Below are 21,585 nucleotides of genomic sequence, written 5' to 3' on the forward strand. Positions count from 1 at the left end.
TGTAATCCTCCTCTGCAAGGCATCATGGGTTAGATTATCACAGTGGGCAGCCTGGTAGTAATAGACCATTCACATGCATGCTGGGAGTCTAATGACATCATGTTAAGATTAAGCAGAGCTGGGCCATGATACAGCGTGTTACAGCCGCTCTGAGATTAAAGCCTTTCACTGCTGATGAGATGACAATGAATGTGTAGACAGAAACTCAGTGGGCCGCGTGTATGAAAGAGACTCAGCCACACAAAGACAACCACACAAAACTCTGACATCACAGTCACAGACATCACAGGAAACAGCTGATCTTTATATTACAAGCCCAGTTGTGGTTTCTTTAGTGGGAATGACAGGTTCAGTGAGATTTTTAAAAGTTCTATATATAAACTCAATTTTTTGGGTGGACTGTCTCTGTAAGGGGAGACTTTCTACAAAAGTGAAGATGGCCCTTTTAAAACTAAGCTGTAAACTTCATGACACGACTTCTTCAGCTTCTCTTGGCACCTGTGTTGACCTTGTCATGGTTTAATGAAAAAGTGAGGACAGTTCAAGCAGAAGCCAAACCCAGTGTGTGGTTTGTCAGTGAAGGTGAGGGAAGTGTTTGGCCTCTGTTGGGTTTTTGGCAATGATGTGGTGTTCTGTACATCTTGGTGAACTCTGTGTTTGTTCTTCAGTCTAACTAAAGACAGAAATGCATTAGAAGAGACACAAAACACAAAGATAGAGAAAGATATTGCTGGGGTTGTTTCCCGTGGGATTAAAATGCCTCTGAGAAATTGAATATCTGAGAAACATCAATGCCGTAATCCATTTCATAGCGGAACACAAAAGCTTCTTCCCCCCTCTGTTTTTCTTCGCTCCTCTTTCTCTGCATCCGTCTTCTATCAATCATTCTCTCTCCTTGTCCTTGTCTCACTCTTCTGCTTTCCTCCATCTGCCCATCTAAAAAAAAATTTAAAACTAAAACAAAAATAAGTAAAAATCAGCCAATACAACAGTTGAGTTAACATTGATAAAACAAATCAGTAGTGAAAAATTGAGTAAGTGTATGTTAGACTAAGAAATAATAATAAATACATTTACAGAAAGACTAAACTTCTGTAATTATAATGAATACATTATTTTTAAGTATTATAAATAAAATGAAATTAATGTTTTTTAAAGTAATTAAATAAGTCTTAATTTACTTTGAATATTAAAGCAAAAAATACAAAAAAAAGACAAAAAAGGAAAGGAAAAATCAACTACTTAAGTAATTTAGTCAATATTCAATAGTGCAAAACAGAATAAGTGCATATTAAAATGCAATATAGAATAAGTAAATATTAAACCAAGAAATAATCAACAAATTTACCAAAACGTTAAATTACTATAGTAAATAGAACAAGATTAATTCTGTCTCTCTCTCGTCATCCCTGTAACAAATTATTAGACATGTTTCATTTAAATTCATTGTCATGGACTTTTAGTTTTTTTTGGTCAGTTTCCTTTTTCCTTTGTTCTAGTTCCTACCAATATTTAGTTGTCATGGTTTCTGCGTTGATGGTTTTCTGTGTAGAAGTTGCACTTCTTGCTCACATCTCATTTAGCAGCTTAAAATGTGTGTGTAAAAAAAAAAAAAAAAAGCTGAGCTGATATGCTTGTATTGGTATTTTTATTTTTTTTTAAGTCCTGCAATTAAAGCAAGGACAGAATTCATGACGTGTTTGTCAAACATCCGCTAATCGTGGTCTTTGGGATCCTACGCCCCCTCTGAGGGCACAAGTGATCTGTCCTACACACTCAACTGGAGGACAAACAGAAACTGAGGATGATGTGTTTTAGTGTGTGTGTGTGTGTGTGTGTCTGTTGCTATGCAATCCCTCATTCCCACATTTCTTTCTCTTTATCTCTCTCGCTCAGTGCACTGAAAATTGTGTTTAACTGGAATTTGCCCAATGATGTATTGCCCAAGAAAAAGCAGGGCAGGCAACTGATAATACAAACTAAACTGAATTTATATTTTCCGAAGAAAATGTGAGGGTGCTTGTTCATACAAAAGTACAACAGAATTCTATTTTCATTTATTTATGCATACAAAGTAGACAAACCCAGACCCACACCCAGAAACAGACACAAAATACCTTGTCATTTAGCAAGAGCAGATTTAGTCAGGGAGGCCAGCGGTAAAGTGTGTTTGTGTGTCATGCACATTCAGTGAATATCAGGTCCATGACAACCTGTAATTTTGGACTGAGTTTGTCCAGACAGGCACGTGCATGTGCGTGGACATTGTTCTGAAATATGAACAAGCGGTACTTGCTGAGGTTCAGGTTATTGCTCACAATTAAGGTGGGGTCACATTTACTGTTGTTCTGTGAATTTTCATGGGCCAAATCCAGTAATTAAAATAGGAATCCATGCAATTGGGAATTTTAATTTCAAGATTTCACCCTACAGAAAAAAAAAAAAATATATATATATATCTATATATATCTATATATATATCTATATATATCTATATATATCTCTATATATATATATATATATATAGATATATATATATATATATATATATATATATATATATATATATATTTTTTTTTTTTTTTTTTTTTTTTTTTTTTTTTTCTTAGTGTGAAAAAGATTTTATCCTAACTTTTTTTTTCTTTTTTTTCACCAAAATGTCACTGAATTTTAGAATGAACACAACACTAACACTACATACTCTTAAAAATAAAGGTTCCAAAACTGGGTTTTTGTAGTGATGCCATAGAAGAACCATTTCGTGTTTTCTCAGAGAAGAACCATTTTTTTCTTGGTGTAAAGAACATTCTAAAGCTTCTAAAAGAACCTTTTTCCAATTTAAAGAAGCTTTTGTGCATAGAAAAGATTCTATGGTTGTTAAAGGTTCTTCATGGAATCAGATCCCAATAAAGAGACATTATTTTTAAGATGGTGTAATATAATAAAGGCTTTGAGTGAGCTCTTTTGACTTGGGCCAGCAAGGAACCACCCTTGAAACCACTTAGCAAATGCACAGGAACATGCTAAAAACCTTACAGAACTCCTTAGCAACAGCACAATCAAGCACCACTTGCATTGCCAGTAAATGGAAAAATCGAGTTGTTGCTTTAAAGTATGTTTTAAGTACTGCTTATTCAATCTTATTTTGAGTGATTGCCTTTGCTGTTTAAGGGCCCTCCAGAAAATCTCAGCTCAGTTTGAATAGTTGCCCCTCCAGGACGTGTTCTTTATGCAACCTTTGCCTTCCCTCTGACAGATGACTTAAGGAGTCTGACTCACATGTGAGGTCATCCGGTTTTAATGAGCTGTTTGGTTTCTGGAAAGAGGTTAGAGTATTGGCGTGTCTGATTTGAAAGCATACTCTAACCTTTAGCTTATGTTTTGGGCGGTTCTGTAATCACATGGATCAATATTCAGTGGTGGGGGACTTTAGTTTGTGCTAATCATTGAAAATTAAACAGAAGGTGAACTGGCAACCGCAGACTATCTGTGAAACTTTCCAAATTGCTGCAAAATGTATCATTGGAACAATGAGGAAATCTCAACCATCCCATCAGCTCTTGCTAATGAACACCTACACTTTAATGTCTATTTGCATCATCCTTTTTGTGTATGTTTTGTGTAATTTAGTAATAGGCATAAACTCGGCAAACTCTTCCGTTGCTCATGATGATCGCCAATGCCTGTGAGCTCTGTTGGGTTTTCCATCCAATACTGTTCCTGTATCGATTGGCTGCTTTGGAAATATTATATATGGAAAAGAGGAGGAAGAGATCTTCTCAATGATCCTGTGGCACATGATCTTTGTGTTTTTGGCACAACACGTAGCAGACTGTCAGATTGTCTGTCCTTTCATCCATTCACTCAGCCAGCTCTTTATAATGAGAGAAAAAGGAAGGGATAATATGTGCTTTGTACGCCTCTGTGGTGGAGGGTAAAGGGTAAAATGATGGAAGTGTGGTCACCTCTGAAATATTCCAACCAGCAACCTTTATACAAACACAAGCTTATATTTGAATGTCTTACCCAGACTGAAAAATTCAACAAGTCACAGTTTTTCAGTCTTCAGCCAATCAGAAAACAGCATGTGATTCTGGAACTTGAAGTCTATTCATGTTGATGTGGATGGTCTGGATGTCAAGTTCTGGTCTTATTTACACAACAGGAGAACAAGCTTTAAGGTTGAGCTGTTGTTGGTTTGATTGACAGGCCTGACCAGCCCATTTTGGAAAGAAATCTGTGGCTTTTCCACCTAGCTGAGTAGTAGATCAGCTTTTATAGTATGAAATGAAAAGATTATATTTGCTAATAAAATATAAAAGCTGTCAGATAATGTATTGCCGTTTTGGCTATTGCACTCGGCACACATTCACTTATTGCGTGTATGTCATATTAAATATGGTTTTACACAGAAATTCTATGTGTTATAGTGGTGCATCTATTTAGTGAAGGGAACTTAGATGCGATCTGACACTTTTGTATCTTTCTTTTCCTGCTGACCCAGTAGAAAGAGCTAATTTACTGCCAATCTCTTTTTTTAATGCTGAAAATTCCTTTCCAGGAAGACTTGCGGATATTTTACCGTGGTGAACTTAAAGTGGAGTCCATTCAGAAATGTGGCTGGGATTTGTTAAGAACTGGAATTTTGGTTTCCAACAAGTGTAAGACGCTATCTGTCAAAAATGTGTGGCCATAGGGGGAGAGAGAGATGGAAAGAGAAAAATGGGCATTGGAACAAAAGATCAGTACCTGAACACTGGAGCAGGAATGTGGTTTTTAAAACGAAAGTGGGATAAAAAGAGATACACAGGGAGAGATGGTTAGAGAGATGGCCATTCATGCCTTTCAAACTTCTGTTGATGAAAAGCTTCCTTTCAGTGCGACTGTGAAAGAGGGATTAGGGAGAAGGGGATGGTGAGAAAGAACAGTGCATTCCTCTAAACGCCGATTCCATTCATCCGTCAAAATGCCTTAATTCATTCTCCGTCTCTCACTGCTGTTTCTGCGTATGTAAAAATATTAAGAAAGCTGATACTGAACATGTAGCCATTCCTTTGCCTTCTGTTACTATTTCTCTGTGCTTTTGTCTCTGTGGTGCCACTTGAGAGGTGAATGATGTGTGTTTGAAATTTGAAAACTTTAAATTGGATTGTACTCAGGCAGAGCCGGGGACAGATGAACTTTTGTGGACCCGTGCTTACTGTGTGTGTGTGTGTGTTGTTGCATGTGTCGGCCTGATAGGACTGGCTGGCATGATGCCCGGTTGAGAAGCGTTTCAGGCTGCATGCGGCCCAGCTTCCCACTTGACTTCTGCTCTCATTCACATCTTAATTTGTGATGTTATGTCAGTTGACTAATCAATCAAAATATTAGACTCGATTTCTCACTGTGTAAAAGATGCTGTTGTTTATTGACTAAAATGCAATTTAATTGATATTTGTTGCTTGCAAATCACATCAGGCGAATGGAATTCATGATTCTGAATGATTCCGAATGATTCTGGCAGGAGTGCGTCAGATTTCTTGAGCTAACCCTCATGGTTTCTGATTGCTTTGTGCCAGCGTTCATGCCAGTGCTTGTTCAATATCACTCAAAGATGCACATTGTGTGAAATATCACATTATGGCCTCACATGAGTCAACAGAATGGGTCCTATGACTGTGTCCTAGGCTTCTTTGTGTCAGATGCCCATCTGATGGTGAGACACACACTGTTATGGGTCAATGTGGCCATTGGCTACAATGGAAGACCTTGGGAAAGATAAGGAGTGTGTCATCATGTCCATTTGGTATGACAGTTTAAGTGTTCTGAATGTATTAAAAACAGCTGTTTATGCTTAAATAAACCCCCCCCCCCCCCCATTCCATTAGATATCATCCAGGTAGACAGACTGTAATTTTTATTTGGATTTTAACAGGAAAGGACTTTTGCATAAAAATTGTGCATGTTTTTGGATGATGTTGTAACAGGTGACATTAGTAAAAAAATTTGAATTAAATTAATACTCTTATTCAGTAAGGATGCAAGAATGAATTTGATCCGTGACAGTAAAGACATTTATTATGTTACAAAAGATTTCTGTTTCAAATAAATGGTCTCAAAAAAATACGTACCTCTCTGCACTTTTTGTGCAACACCGTTGTAACAACGTTCGTAGTACGGGAAGAAGGAGACAGGAGGAACCGGCGAACAGTTAAAACTTTAATAAAAAAATAAACACAAAACCCTTGTGGACAAAAGTGGTTACACAGAATTTGGACTGTAGCTCTTCGCTTCTCAAGTACATCTCCACACTCTGTGAGCCACCGAACAAACCGAATAGCTATGAAAATAGATATGAAGCTGGATATGTGCGAAGCTAATGTTCAAAAGCACAGGTTTTGAAATCTCCCAGGATATTAATATTGTTTTGAAGTCATAACATGATTTTCTTCAAGTAATTGTGCGAAAATTATGTTTTATTAATCAACACGTTGTACATTTGTGTGAGGAATAAAAGGCGTCAGAGTTTTACTGCCTCTAGTGTTCATCTATTTTGGAAACTGCAGTGATGCACTTGGTGTAATTTTGGGTCTTGCTATAAAGAGCACCGATGTACATTTATGCCATTTTTTTTAAATTTACTTTCTTTAAAGAGTCCTGACAAAAAGATTATGGTTTTCGCAAAAAATATTAAGCAACCCACTGTTTTCAACAATGATAATAATAAGTGTTTCTTGAGCACCAAATCAGCATATTACAATGATTTCTGAAGGATCATTTGACATGGGATCTATTTTATATATATACAGTACAGACCAAAAGTTTGGACACACCTTCTCATTCAAAGAGTTTTCTTTATTTTCATGACTATGAAAATTTTAGATTCAGACTGAAGGCATCACAACTATGAATTAACACATGTGGAATTATATATGGAATTACATATGTACATAACAAAAAAAGTGTGAAACAACTGAAAATATGTCATATTCTGGGTTCTTCAAAGTAGCCATCTTTTGCTTTGATTACTGCTTTGCACACTCTTGGCGTTCTCTTGATGAGCTTCAAGAGGTAGTCACCTGAAATGGTCTTCCAACAGTCTTGAAGGAGTTCCCCGAGAGATGCTTAGCACTTGTTGGCCATTTTGCCTTCTGTCTGTGGTCCAGCTCACCCCTAAACCATCTCGATTGGGTTCAGGTCCGGTGACTGTGGAGGCCAGGTCATCTGGCGCAGCACCCCATCACTCTCCTTCTTGGTCAAATAGCCCTTGATGCCTTCAGTGTGACTCTACAATTTTCATAGTCATGAAAATAAAGAAAACTCTTTGAATGTGAAGGTGTGTCCAAACTTTTGGTCTGTACTTTATATGTATATATAAACAGCGTTTTTGATCAAATTAATGTAGCCTCAGGAGCATAAGAGAAAATCTTACAGAACCCTTTTGAAGTGTAGTGTACTTATATTACATTTAATACCAGTGGGTCATGATACATGATATAATTATACAATTTTACCCAGTATTTGTGTATGTTGCTTTGGTTCCAGGAAAGCTGTCCTGTTTTGTGTCTGACAGACTGAAGCGTAGCAACATGCTAATGTTAAACTCTATAGGTGTACAGCTGACAAAAACAATCTTTTAAAAACCACCCAGAACACCTTAGCAATGGCCTCACAACCACCCACACTAATACGTTTTAGATGCTGTTGTAGTTGAAAGAAAAGCTCTTAACGGTTTGTGTTATGATGTGTTAAGGCTTTAGCCTGTCCAGTTAGCGCTCCTGCGCTGTTAGACACCATAGTAATTCCTCTGCAAACTGGCAGAACCCCACCACAGCTCCGTCCTGACAGCTAAATTATATTTGCCTTCACCTCTCATTCTTATCTCCTGAGGTGACATGATGCATATTTCAGTTTTCCAGAGAGTATTTAAGTCTGCCTGGATGAACATGATTCTTGCCTGCTGGGTGTTAAATGTTAGAATGGAGTTGTTTCTGTATAGGGGGAAACAAAGGCTAGTCAATGTTACTTGAACCTTCTGCATATGAACAGACATGTAACCCTCAGGACACAGAGATTGCTGTTGTTATTCTCTCACACACAAACACACATTTAACAGTACCCCACCTTAGGCTACCAGTGAGATAGCGAGTGTATCCCACCCACATGGGCACAAAGGAATATGTGTGTGTGAGAGATAATACATATGGGTATTTTGAGATGTTGTTTCTCTGTGGAGGTCAGGATTGCCTCATTTGACCCGTGCTCAGTGCACAGCACCTCTTCCTCTAAAGTTGAGTCTACTTCTGGTTAGTTGGGGGCGACTGCATCTGCGCTTTTGAGAATAGTCTGACAGCTGGCCGGAGGTAGATTTTATTGCTCAGAGGTTGCTCTTCCCAAACTCAGAAGACTTCAAATAAATAAATTAATGCAATAAAAAATAAAGTGCAGGAACTTTCATATTAGAACAGTTTATGTTGTTACATTTTGTTGTGCCTTTTATGTTCAGTTTTTAAAATGTGATTCTTGATTTTGATGTTTTTTATGTTGCATTTATTTGATCAAAAATATAGTCATAACCAGTAATATTATGAAAGATATACATACAATTTATATTCACAATAAAGTCACATTGTAAAAAATAAATAAATAAATAATAATGATAATAATAATCAAATAAACATCTTTTGAATTATAATAATATTTCACTTCACATTAAATAAATTAAATGAGTCAGTTCGTTCTCTTTGCTGTTTAAGAGAATTAAATGAGATATATTCTCACTAAAACTATTCTCATTTATGCAAATCATTCTTCATTTGATTTTCCTTTTGTGTTATTTTTTTCTCTATGTGAGTGTCAGATTTGACTCATTCGACCCTTTGTTCATTGCATTTCTTTCACTAAAACTCAGTCTATTTCCTAGTTCAAACACAGGTATAGTCAAGTAAGCTGGCGGCGTTTGGGGCGACTGTGATTCTGTTCTCTTGAGAAAGAGCTGACAGATTTCAGCAACAGCGGCGAGAGAAAGAGAGCAAACAAGTGCAGGAAACAGACAGGCAGGCTGATGCATAAAATAATGGCATTAAACAAGAAGAGGTTTGCACTTGTTCTGATCCAGCCTGAGGTGCTGAGATATTCCAGACAAACACGAATGTGTGCATGTGTGGGATTCATCAGTCGCTGGTGACTGATGTGGGTGTCGTGTTGAAAGAGTGAAGAACAGAACGGATGAAAGAAAGACTTGTGTTTTCTGTGCCCTTACTGAATGATGAGACCACAGTGTCTGCTGATTCATGGACAGCTGCTCTAGGCCTTGCAGAGTGTGCAGAAAGTTTCTTGACAAGAGCTGTGTACAACCTCCAATCGAACTTCTCCATTGGCTGAATGTGCTATACTATACAACTAGATTTCAAGCAGTCAGACATTGACTGTCATTAACACACATTCTAAGCAAATGAGGTTTGTAGAATATTCCAGATTTAGAAACATTAACATGAATTGCACTAAATGTTGGGCTGGTTGGCATGGCCCAGTTAGCCCCTGCTGGCCCATTTTGTATTTACACCATCTATAAAAGCATATTTCCCCTTAGATAGCCATTTCAAATTAATAATTTTATTCTCCATTGACAGCATTGCAATTATTGTATCCAGATAATGTTGTTGTTGTTATTATTATTATTACTACTATTTGTATTAACAGTTTATTATTTTTGTTTTGTTTTATATAATTGATAAATTACATAATTGATGTATAATTATTGGAATACACATGTATCTATATATTTTTTATATTATTTATAAATTAAGTATAATTTACTATAATTTTCATACAGCATTTTATTCTCCATTGATTGCATACCAGATAGTTTGTGTGTGTGTGTGTGTGTGTGTGTGTGTGTGTGTGTGTCTCCCTCTCTCTCTCAAGTTCAAGTTGAACTTGCTTTATTGGCATGACATTTGTATTATAGTTTTGCCAAAGCATTTTAAGTGTATGTAAAATACTATATATATATATATATATATATATATATATATATATATATATATATATATATATATATATATATATATATATATATATATATATATATATATATATATATTTTATTATTTTATTTTTTTTGCAAATTCCAATTGCGTTCATTCAATTAAAAGTTTATCCCAATTTTCAAAACTATCTCTTTCTCTCTCTCTCCTCATCTATATATATCCATACATTTATTTGTTCAGTTGATCAAAAATGTATTAATTATATAGAATTTTCTAAATTATTAAGCTGCATTATTTGCTTTCACATTGTCCATAATCCCAAAAAGTTTGCCCGATGGTTGTGCTGGTCCGCTGGATACTCTTCAGCCCCAAAGTACTTAATTGGGTTGGCTGGGCAGCATGCAAATTGAGATAAGCAGTAATTTTGTGGGTCTGTTTGTGCCATTACCTGCTTCACATTCATTCTTGATGAATACTTCCTTCAGGCTCAGCAACAAGGCTCACTAAACAGCAGACTGTTCTGACTCTCACAGACACACACACACACACGCACGCACACACACAACGCACACACCAAGTCCTAAATAAAGTCCAAAATATTTCATGCTGTCAAAACACACAAAGACACAGAGGGGATTGACTTATCCAGTAGTCGGTGTCCATAATGAATGTTAAAACAAAAACAGAAGGAAATGGATTACCCCGAGCCCATCTGTAGATCAGGTCAAAGACTGTCTTCTCGTGTTCATTTTTCTCAGCCGCTAAATGACCCTTTCACCTCTTTGTCCTGTAAACAAACGTTTTCTTCCTCAGTGGGTGTAAGAGAGTTCAGTTTACTTTGTAGACATTTTTTAGTCCACTGAGAATTTTTACTTTTTGAAATGTTACGAAATGTAAATTATGCAAAAAAAGAAAAAAGAAGAAGCTGAAATTAGCACGATTTTATTCATATCATGTGTACTGTTACATATGATAGTTCTCATTTGCATATAATTTACATATACATTACATGTTATTTACATATAAATGCCTATAGTCATTAATCATGTAGGACGCTGTATGGGACATACATACAGTCATTACAATGGCACACACTGTATAAAGGTCATAGATCATGGTCACATTTTTTTCTCACATGGTTTTTCTCTACTGAAAGTTACTTTCTGAAATATGTTTCAACAGCTGAACAATCAGTATGTTAAACAGCAGTAAAATCCCTCAAAAGGGACCCTCAAAGTCTAAATTTTCACTCGTGTTCAAAATTAAATATGGCACTGTGCTGCCTAATGTCTATTCAGTGTTTAATTCTTTACCGCTTTACAAGTAAAACACTTTACAAGTAAAAGTCTTAAAGGTACAGTAGAAAACTGCATGTTTAATTCAATAGATCACCAAGAGAGCTGAAAATTCTGAAAATTATGTTTCATGCAACTATAACAAAAAGGTTTAGGTCGTCTCAGACACACCAGTTGCATTGCAATTCATCCAACGTGTTTATGGCTCAGTGCTTCATTCAGAAAGTGGGACAACAGGTCAGAGGAGTGTATCAACATTCACACTCAAAAGCAGGTTAGTGTGCAGATGTAGGGTGCTGGGGCGCACCTGTGTGGTGGCAGTCGGCCTGACAGCTGTGCATTAGACTCTGATTTAGATCCATGTCAGTGTCCCTGAAGAGTCCAGCCGCCTCTCACTCACTTCCCCCAATAATGTCCTACCACTGTAAACATAGCTTGTAGTTAGCATTCAGGACTCCATTTGCTATAAAGAAAATCATTTTATTCTCTAAAACACCTTGATGTAGTCAATTCAACATTCAGTACCATGGTGTAAAACAAAATGGCATCTCATAACATTTAAGATGTACATTTACAGTGCTTTATGTTTAAAAAACAGGTGAATTCATCTTCGTCTCACTGGTCAAGAAAATAGTAGGCTAAATATCAGAGAGGACTCTATGATATAAGGAAAGGCCAAAATGTGTTAGTGAAATCATCTAGCTTTGCCAGAAACCTTTAAAATAAAATAAAGAACAAATATAATTTTTTTTGCCTATATATATATAAAACATAAAAAAATGTATATAGATAAATATTATAATGAATAATATAAATATACATATTTTTTAATTTAGCTATTTTTGTTGGGTGGTTTCACTTTCTTGGCAAGTCCTCATGATTTTAATTTAAATAAAAAATTACATTTCGGTTGACTGTGCAAGGAGAAATGCTGAACATTTAGGTTATATATTGATGTTCTAAAATGAATAAATAAAACATCAGTTACATTTTTTTAAAGCTGATCCTGAATGACTAACTGCAAGCCAGGTTTACTGTCATTCATTTACTCATGCTGAGTAATGAAGCCATAGTACCAGACACTGTAGATATTTCATATTTCCAAGCAACTGCAAAGTGATTTGTTTTTTAGAAAATCCCTAAAAAAAAAATTCTCTAGGAAAATTAATAAACGAATGACTCTCGTATAAACATTCAGTGAATTATGCAACATCTGACAGCGTCTCAACTTATCATATTTTTTTGTTCGGTTCATTTCTCAGATCCCTCACTTACGCTGATTAATGCCTGCTGATGGGGCTGCGTGTGAAAACACTGTCCAGTCAACTCTGCTAAAGTGATTTTTGCTTGTGATTCTCAACGGCTGAGACAAATGCAGACGGGTGGATCAGAAATCCAGAATCCTCTCATTAAAACTTGATGATTTAAATGTCATCTCAGCATTACCTGTCTGTTTAACAAGGCCTGCTGCTGTTAGTGGCGTGTGGTGCTGTTTTGTACTGAGCTGAAACAGCAAAAAGTGTAGGGAAAGAGGTTTTCTGACACTAAACGGGAAATATTCCAATCCTCCATAACTCTCGATTGAATGGCTCTCGCAGGTTGGATTTCAGTGACATGAAATATTATGGATCACTCATGTTTCATATCCATCACGGACACAATGATTGGCGGAGAATAATGACAGTTAATCACATTTTGTTGTATGGATTGTAGTTTCACTTAAAAAACAAATTTATTTATTCATTTAAATTAAGTCTTTGTGATTAATTTCTGTGTAAACCAGTGTTGAGGCAAGTTACATTTAAAAATAATGCATTTTAAAAATGCGTTACTCCCCCAAAAATGTACTGCCAAGGAAATTGTTATGTTAATTTTGCATTCATTTTTTCTCGTAAGAGCAAGGCTTGCTTGTTTGCTTTTGATTAAAAAAAATATATATATATATTCTATTTTGGCAAATTTAAAAGCCCTTTCATACCAAATTTGATATGAATATGCCTCTGGCTGAAGGAAATGTAAATTCACATGAACAGTTTGCATCTCAAACAGCCATCAATCAATAAATATGAAAACTGGTGTTATTTATTTGAAAAAGACACTCAGATATTTTCGTGTAAGTGAAAAAGTAATGCGTTAGTTTACTAGTTACTTGAAAAAAGTAATCTGATTACGCAACTCCTGTTACTTGTAATACGGATGTAAACACCCCTTCTTCTTTTTAAAAATGAGGCCCATTGTAGAATATATCCATTTTGTGGCATTTTGGTCTTAAGAGAGCTTGCACTTCGGATGTTCGTGTACATTTTCTTCTGATTATAACAGTGGTAAATTACTAAATAATGCCCAAATGACATAACCATGCATGGTCAAGCAGTATTTTATTTATTTATTTATATCTTCATACTGTACATTATTTGCATGCTATATTTTGTGAATTCACATCTTCAAAAATGCAGGCGTGTGCAAAAACAAATTCATTCAGAAACCCCATAAGTGTGGTAGTTGAATTGGAGGGAAATATTCACAGAGAGATAAACGCTGCGATCCAGTTGCAGACAGGAAAATATTACAGTGATAATCCTGTGTTTGGTTTTACACATCATCTGTCCTGTCTCAGCACACAATGTTATACAGCTCACTCATACTGAATTCCAGTGTGTGTGTGTGTGTGTGTGTCTGTTCATGCTTCACTTCTAAAACGTGCTGTAATCCATCATGTTCCTGATAACTCTCTCTTTCTTTCTCTCTTTCTGCGTGTGTGTGACAGGAACAGTGTGTGGGTGGGATTTCTGTCTGGGTTTTCTTTAACGGTGCGTCTCGCTAGAATGGGTCACATCTTTCAACTTCCAGTCGAATGATATCTCAACTTCTTCTCAACCGATGCAAGCAAGTCAAAAATACTCCGATGTGCATATATTATTGAGCTCTGACATGAATTCATTAGATCTGAAATACCTATTTAATTCTGAGGTCAGCTGATTTGAGAACTGGTGTGGTTGTCATATTCCAACAACCCCCTTTTCCACATATTTTATTAAGCTATATTAAGCAACACAACTCTTTTCAACATTGATAATAATAACAGATCTCTCTTGAGCAGCAACTCAGCATAGCGGAATGATTTCTGAGGGATCGTGTGACACTGAAGACTGGAGGAATGATGCTGATAATTCAGCTTTGTCATCACAGGAGTTGATGCCATTTTAAAATATCCTGTATTATAATAATTTTGTTTATTTGTGAGCATAAGAGACTTCAAATTCCCCTGTTAATGCAAGACACGCAGCTCCACCTTCGCAGCTGTTTGTGGTGGATCATTAGGAGAAATGCATGCCACTGGCAAACTCATTTATCAGAAACCTCTGAACAGCGATTGTGTTTTGGTATGAGAGCTCTTGTGTTGTATTGATTGGGTGGTGAAGAGCTAGCATGCTAAATGTTTCATATCAAATCACTCACTCACTAACTCAGACTGTGTTTACTAAATGTGAGACATTTTCAAACTGGGTCATGCTACTGAATGTCTTCTACTTCACACATATTTTTCACTAGCAGGCATTGACCTGAGCATTAATCGTGCTGCTCCTGCAATCTCAGCTAAATAATGTGCTGAAATTAAAATAATTGCTAACGTATCTAGGTTTCTCTGTTTGGAAGTGAAGCACCTTCTTCAGGATATGTCAATAGGCTAACTGCTGGACTAACTGTGTAGATGGTTATGAGGCACACTTAGCAACACCGTGAAGGAAATGGTTGGGAAATGAAAGGTAATAACTGTTTACTGTAAAATGTTTGGATGGCTGGTTGAGGTGAAAAGGATTAGAGGAACACAGGAAGTCATGTGCTTAGTGGTTAGCTAAAGATTTAGCCAACAGTGTAGCAACCATGCTGAATATAGGAGAGATGCCCAAATTAGCCCAGATGTCTCACTTGTGTGTGTGTGTGTGTGTGTGTTTGAAATAAATTAATACATTCATTCAAGGATGCAATAAAATTGTCATTGAAGAGTGACAGTAAAGACATCTCTAATTTTACAAAATTATTCTGTTTCGAATAAATGTTGTTCTTTTTAACTTTATATTCATCACTGAATCTTGAAATAAAAAAAAAAAATTTACTTTAGCAAAAAAATAAAATAATAATAATAATAAAAATCAGCATGTTAGAATGATTTCTGAAGGATCATGCTCTGCACAGGAACAAACAAGATTTTAAAATATATTAATATATTTAAAACTATTTTAAATTGTAATAATATTTCACCACATTACAGTTTTTTTTTTTTTTTTTTAGTAAATTAGCCTTGAAGAGCATAAGAGACTTCAAAAACCTTTAGAAATCTTAAAACCTGAGAACTTTTGAAAGATAGGGAGGTAGGTAGGGAGGAAATGCATTCTGGGAAACTAATGTTCATAAATGTCCTCCTCCAAAGGTTTTCTTCAAGACTGATATCCATAATCACTTGCTCTTGAATGTGGTGATGCTATATAGTTACTGCTACTGATACAGTCTGCAGGCTGTGTGTGTAATTTCTGGTGTTGTATCTGTATAACAGCTTTTGAGGCGAACAGTTAAAGTGAACATTTCCTCCTTCTCTCTGTCAGAATTAACTCACTCATCTCTTTAAGTATCTCTTTCTCTCACACACTACACATACACAGTTAGAGGGTTTTTGGGGATCTCATTCTGTGGTGTAATTGGATTCTAATAGGAGTTTTCTTCCCTAGAGTTCTCTGATAAGTTAATGGTCTGTGAATTGGTCTTTCTTCAATCTCCAAGCTCTCTATAAGTGTGTGGGCCATGAGAGACCTTAGAGGGGAAAAGTACCACTGGCTTTATTCACCGTTTTAAATGCTTTCATTAGTTCGTACAGGGCTGGAACCCGAGGATGTTTACAAGATGTTTATATGATTCTAGATTTAAGTACTGAGTAATCTATTTTATATGAACTGTAATTTGTTGAGGCGGAATAGAACTCCAGCCCAGCTCTGCTTTATTGATCTCTGAGGGGTAATGTAGAAAGCACACCGTGAGTCTGAATCAAACAGGGGTTGCAGCGGCAAAAACACTGAATAGTAGCCACCAAAAGATCACAGAAAATTGTCTGCCACCTCTGCAACAGTATATTTTCCTGTGTGTGTGTGTGTGTGTGTATACAGTATATATATATATATATATATATATATATATATATATATATATATATATATATATATATATACAGTCTTGTTCAAAATAATAGCAGTACAATGTGACTAACCAGAATAATCAAGGTTTTTAGTGTATTTTTTTTTATTGCTACGTGGCAAACAAGTTACCAGTAGGTTCAGTAGATTGTCAGAAAACAAACAAGACCCAGCATTCATGATATGCACGCTCTTAAGGCTGTGCAATTGGGCAATTAGTTGAAAGGGGTGTGTTCAAAAAAATAGCAGTGTCTACCTTTGACTGTACAAACTCAAAACTATTTTGTACAAACTTTTTTTTTTTCTGGGATTTAGCAATCCTGTGAATCACTAAACTAATATTTAGTTGTATGACCACAGTTTTTTAAAACTGCTTGACATCTGTGTGGCATGGAGTCAACCAACTTGTGGCACCTCTCATCTGTTATTCCACTCCATGATTCTTTAACAACATTCCACAATCCATTCACATTTCTTGGTTTTGCTTTAGAAACAGCATTTTTGATATCACCCCACAAGTTCTCAATTGGATTAAGGTCTGGAGATTGGGCTGGCCACTCCATAACATTAATTTTCTTGGTTTGGAACCAAGACTTTGCCCGTTTACTAGTGTGTTTTGGGTCATTGTCTTGTTGAAACAACCATTTCAAGGGCATGTCCTCTTCAGCATAGGGCAACATGACCTCTTCAAGTATTTTAACATATGCAAACTGATCCATGATCCCTGGTATGCGATAAATAGGCCCAACACCATAGTAGGAGAAACATGCCCATATCATGATGCTTGCACCTCCATGCTTCACTGTCTTCACTGTGTACTGTGGCTTGAATTCAGAGTTTGGGGGTCGTCTCACAAACTGCCTGTGGCCCTTGGACCCAAAAAGAACAATTTTACTCTCATCAGTCCACAAAATGGTCCTCCATTTCTCTTTAGGCCAGTTGATGTGTTCTTTGGCAAATTGTAACCTCTTCTGCACATGCCTTTTTTTTTAACAGAGGGACTTTGCGGGGGATTCTTGAAAATAGATTAGCTTCACACAGACATCTTCTAACTGTCACAGTACTTACAGGTAACTCCAGACTGTCTTTGATCATCCTGGAGGTGATCATTGGCTGAGCCTTTGCCATTCTGGTTATTCTTCTATCCATTTTGATGGTTGTCTTCCATTTTCTTCCACGTCTCTCTGGTTTTGCTCTCCATTTTAAGGCATTGGAGATCATTTTAGCTGAACAGCCTATCATTTTTTGCACCTCTTTATAGGTTTTCCCCTCTCTAATCAACTTTTTAATCAAAGTACGCTGTTCTTCTGAACAATGTCTTGAACGACCTATTTTCCTCAGCTTTCAAATGCATGTTCAACAAGTGTTGGCTTCATCCTTAAATAGGGGCCACCTGATTCACACCTGTTTCTTCACAAAATTGATGACCTCAGTGATTGAATGCCACACTGCTATTTTTTTGAACACATCCCTTTCAACTAATTCAACTAATTGCCCAATTGCACAGCCTTAAGAGCGTGCATATCATGAATGCTGGGTCTCATTTGTTTTCTGAGAATCTACTGAACCTACTGGTAACTTGTTTGCCACGTAGCAATAAAAAAATATACGAAAAACCTTGATTATTCTGGTTAGTCACATTGTACTGCTATTATTTTGAACAATACTGTATATATATGTATATATAATGATTATCTCAATTTGAGTTTGTAGTGCATAAACAATGTGTCAATTCATAAAGCAAAAACATTAACTTAATCAGTAATTTAGTGGGAAAAATTAATTATTTTCTACCATTTTCTCTTGACAGAATGCCAATTTTTCTAATTTTATTTTATTTAATTTGTGTGTGTGTGTGTGTGTGTGTGTGAAATTAATAAGATGAATGCCAGAACACAATTTTTAAATTTAATTAAATTAAAAATGTTACTTTTAAAATTTAAAATTTAAAATTTAAAATTTAAAATTTAAAATTTAAAATTTAAAATTTATTTATTTATTTATTTATTTATTTATTTTTTGCCATTGGGTAAAATAAATAAGATTCTGAATCTTCTGTCTAACTGCCGAACCTAGAGTGGTTCAGTCCACAGTCTCACAAAGTAAATCATGATGAATGCCATATACTTTCCATATTAATCTCTGTGTTTTTTCCCAGTCATCCATGTTCACAGCAACACATTTTATCAGCTCCTTGGTTTCTGTTTTCATTGGGTTGTGCTGGATGTTACAGGCCAAACACATTGGATGTGTGGGTTTCATCAGGTGTTCAAGTGTCTGTAAACCTTCTTGAGCAGTAACATTAAGCTCTGATAAGAGCTGCATTAAATTCCATCTGTTTGCAGTGTGCTTTTATGTGTGATAGTGGGAAATGAACTGTGCTGTTGGAGTCTTTCTTTCTCTCTTCCTCTGTCCTTGGATGGGAGAAAAGGCTCAGGATAGAAATGGCTGACAGCCCAGCTCTTTAGAAAAAGAATCCTGTCTCTGACAGTGTGTACTCTCACCCGCTGGCAAACACACATGTACACACACACACACACAAGTCACAAGTAGACACTCGCTTTTTTTGATAATGACAACCATCCTGACAAACCACACGAGATACACACACTAACATGTAATTACACATTTCTATGGCTAAAGATACCATTATATAAGAATTAAATACTTTGATAATTGCTAATTTTTTTTTTTAAGAAACAGGACACTGATGAAAGATTTGCAGGCACAAGCATTTGGCTGATCCGTGAGAGCTAAAAGAAACTGTTCACCCCAAAATGAAAATGTCCTGAATATGAACCAACCCTCAGACCAGCCGAGATGTAGATGAGTTTGCTTCTTTGTTGGAACAGATTGGAAAAAAAATGTAGCATTGCGTCACTCGCTCACCAATGGATCCTGTGCAGTGAATGGGTGCCATCAGAACGAGAGTCCAAAACAGATGAGGAAAACCTCACAATAATCCACAAGTAATCCACACGACTCCAATTCATTAATTAATGTCTTGTGAAGTTGTGAAGTGAATATCTGCATGTTTGTGAGAAATATATCCTTCAGAAGACATTTTTTTTTTACTTCACATCATTGTTTATGGCTAAAATATGAGTAATCTATCAGTAATATTGCTTGTGAATTTTTTTAACATTTTTTTTTTTAAATAAAACTGGAAAAAGATTAAACAACATTTTTTTTTATTAATATTGATACAATAAATATTATTATTGGAGAGTTTTTATTTAGCACTATATTTTCCTTGTATGCTACTGAGCTGGAATGGACGTATCGATTGACCATGGCATCTCTTCTACTGCACAATATTTGACCAAGCACAGGGCAGAACAGCAGTCGATTGAGTGGAATTTTTCAATTACTATTTAGCCCCCCCCATCATAAAAATCGTTTGTACTCTCTTATATAACTGTGAAGTTCAGCTGTCAGTCACACACTCACAGAGACGACACATTCATAGCTTCTACACTGGGGGGGGGGGGGGGATATTTTATATCTGTAAACACACTTTAATTATTTAATTATCATAAGATGCATTGTTTGTAATATGCAGACTGAAAGTATTTACTAAGAGCGTGTGCAGACTTCAGACAGCATGTGTCTGCGCTCAGATCAGGTCAGAGATCCATGTGTAATTACAGTCCACAGATCAAATCCCTAAACCAGTCTAAGCCCATTATACACTTCTGTGCTTCTTTCTTTCTTATTCAGTCTCTCTCTCACTTTTTTAATTTCTTTCTCACCAAGAATTTTGGAGCAACAAGCAAAAACAAAAAGAGATGTAGCGGATAGATGAATGGGAAAAAGGAATGGTTGGTTGGTTGGTGGAGATACCAACCCAAATGTTTGAATATATTATGGGTTATATAGATGAATGAATGAATAAATGGATGGGCGAAGATCATGGATGGTCAAAATGCATTTCTACTGACTGTCTCTTTGTTAACTCTCTCTCTCTCTCTCTCTCTCTCTCTCAGGTGAGCACCTGGGGGTTTGTTCACAGGGTTACACCTGCTGCACGTCTGGGATGGAGGAAAACCTCCTGAACCTGAGCCGACGAGAGTTTGAGACTCATGTGAAGGAGTCTGGACGCACCTTACAGGCCTCGCTCAACGTCCAGTTAAAGAGCTTTGACGGTGAGTTACACCTGAGTAACATCACATGATGCACATGAAGCTCTCGATATATAGAAAGATTCGGTCTGCTGGACTAAAGCCGGTTGAGAAACTGATGGTTTGTTTGTCTGTACAGAACTGTGTTTGATATCTCAGAGCAGCGCTGATAAAAACTTATTACGACGTTAGACAGATGTACTCTCTATATATGTGTGTGTGTGTGTGTGTGTATTACCAGTGTGGATTTCTCAAGCCTGTGAGTGTGAATGTTATTCACATCGTTCACCTGAATGATTGTGTTTGGAGAAACAGAGATCGGGCTATACAAGCAAATGTTTTGACAGCATCACACTTGTCTTACAATAATGTGTATAATGTCTGTATATATGTGTGTGTGTTTGTGTGTGTGTGTATGTAGATAATTCTCTCCCCTCTATCTTTCACTGGCTCCATAAACTTATCTTTCTCTCTCACTCAGTGTAGGCGTTTTTAATCAGTGTTTTTGCTTTTTGTGTAGAATGGTATGTGTGTGTGTGTGTGTGTGTGTGGGTGTGATTTGTTTTGATTAGTTCTGCCTGTTAGGAACAAACAACTTCTCAATGACATCAAATCATGCTTTACAAATTAAACGCATTAACTGTGTGCTTTGCTGCTTTGGATGGGTGAATCTTTAAAATACAACAACAACAACAAAATAATGATAATACAATCAAAGGCATCGTGGTGTATATTATACTTACTAAACATGGGCATTTCAATAAAATAATACATTCAAATAATATATATATATATATATATATATATATATATATATATATATATATATATATATATATATATTTTTTTTTTTTTTAATTGCTAAATTTTTTAAGCTAATTCTTTATTATAATAATATTTTTTTTTTAATTTAGTAATATAAATAGCAATCCAACATCAATACCAACATCATCAGTACTATTTATGATTATTTTCTTTTTATTATTATAAACAAAAGTAGTGCAAAATA

At 36.0% G+C, this 21,585-nt stretch overlaps 1 protein-coding gene across 2 annotated transcripts in view; it reads left to right on the forward strand.

Annotated features, from left to right (window-relative positions):
- The window catches only part of LOC127935162 (glypican-1), a 54,449-nt gene that overhangs the window by 10,980 nt on the left and 21,884 nt on the right, over positions 1–21,585 (forward strand). For both annotated transcript variants that reach the window (XR_008147998.1, XM_052532797.1), the window contains exon 2: positions 20,442–20,600. Coding sequence is in view for 1 of the 2 variants with exons in the window: in XM_052532797.1 (XP_052388757.1) it covers positions 20,442–20,600 (159 nt within the window). In the remaining variant the exon portion in view is untranslated. The remainder of the gene's footprint in view (positions 1–20,441; positions 20,601–21,585) is intronic.

This window comes from Carassius gibelio, chromosome A2, assembly GCF_023724105.1.
Source record: "Carassius gibelio isolate Cgi1373 ecotype wild population from Czech Republic chromosome A2, carGib1.2-hapl.c, whole genome shotgun sequence".
NCBI lineage: Eukaryota > Metazoa > Chordata > Actinopteri > Cypriniformes > Cyprinidae > Carassius > Carassius gibelio.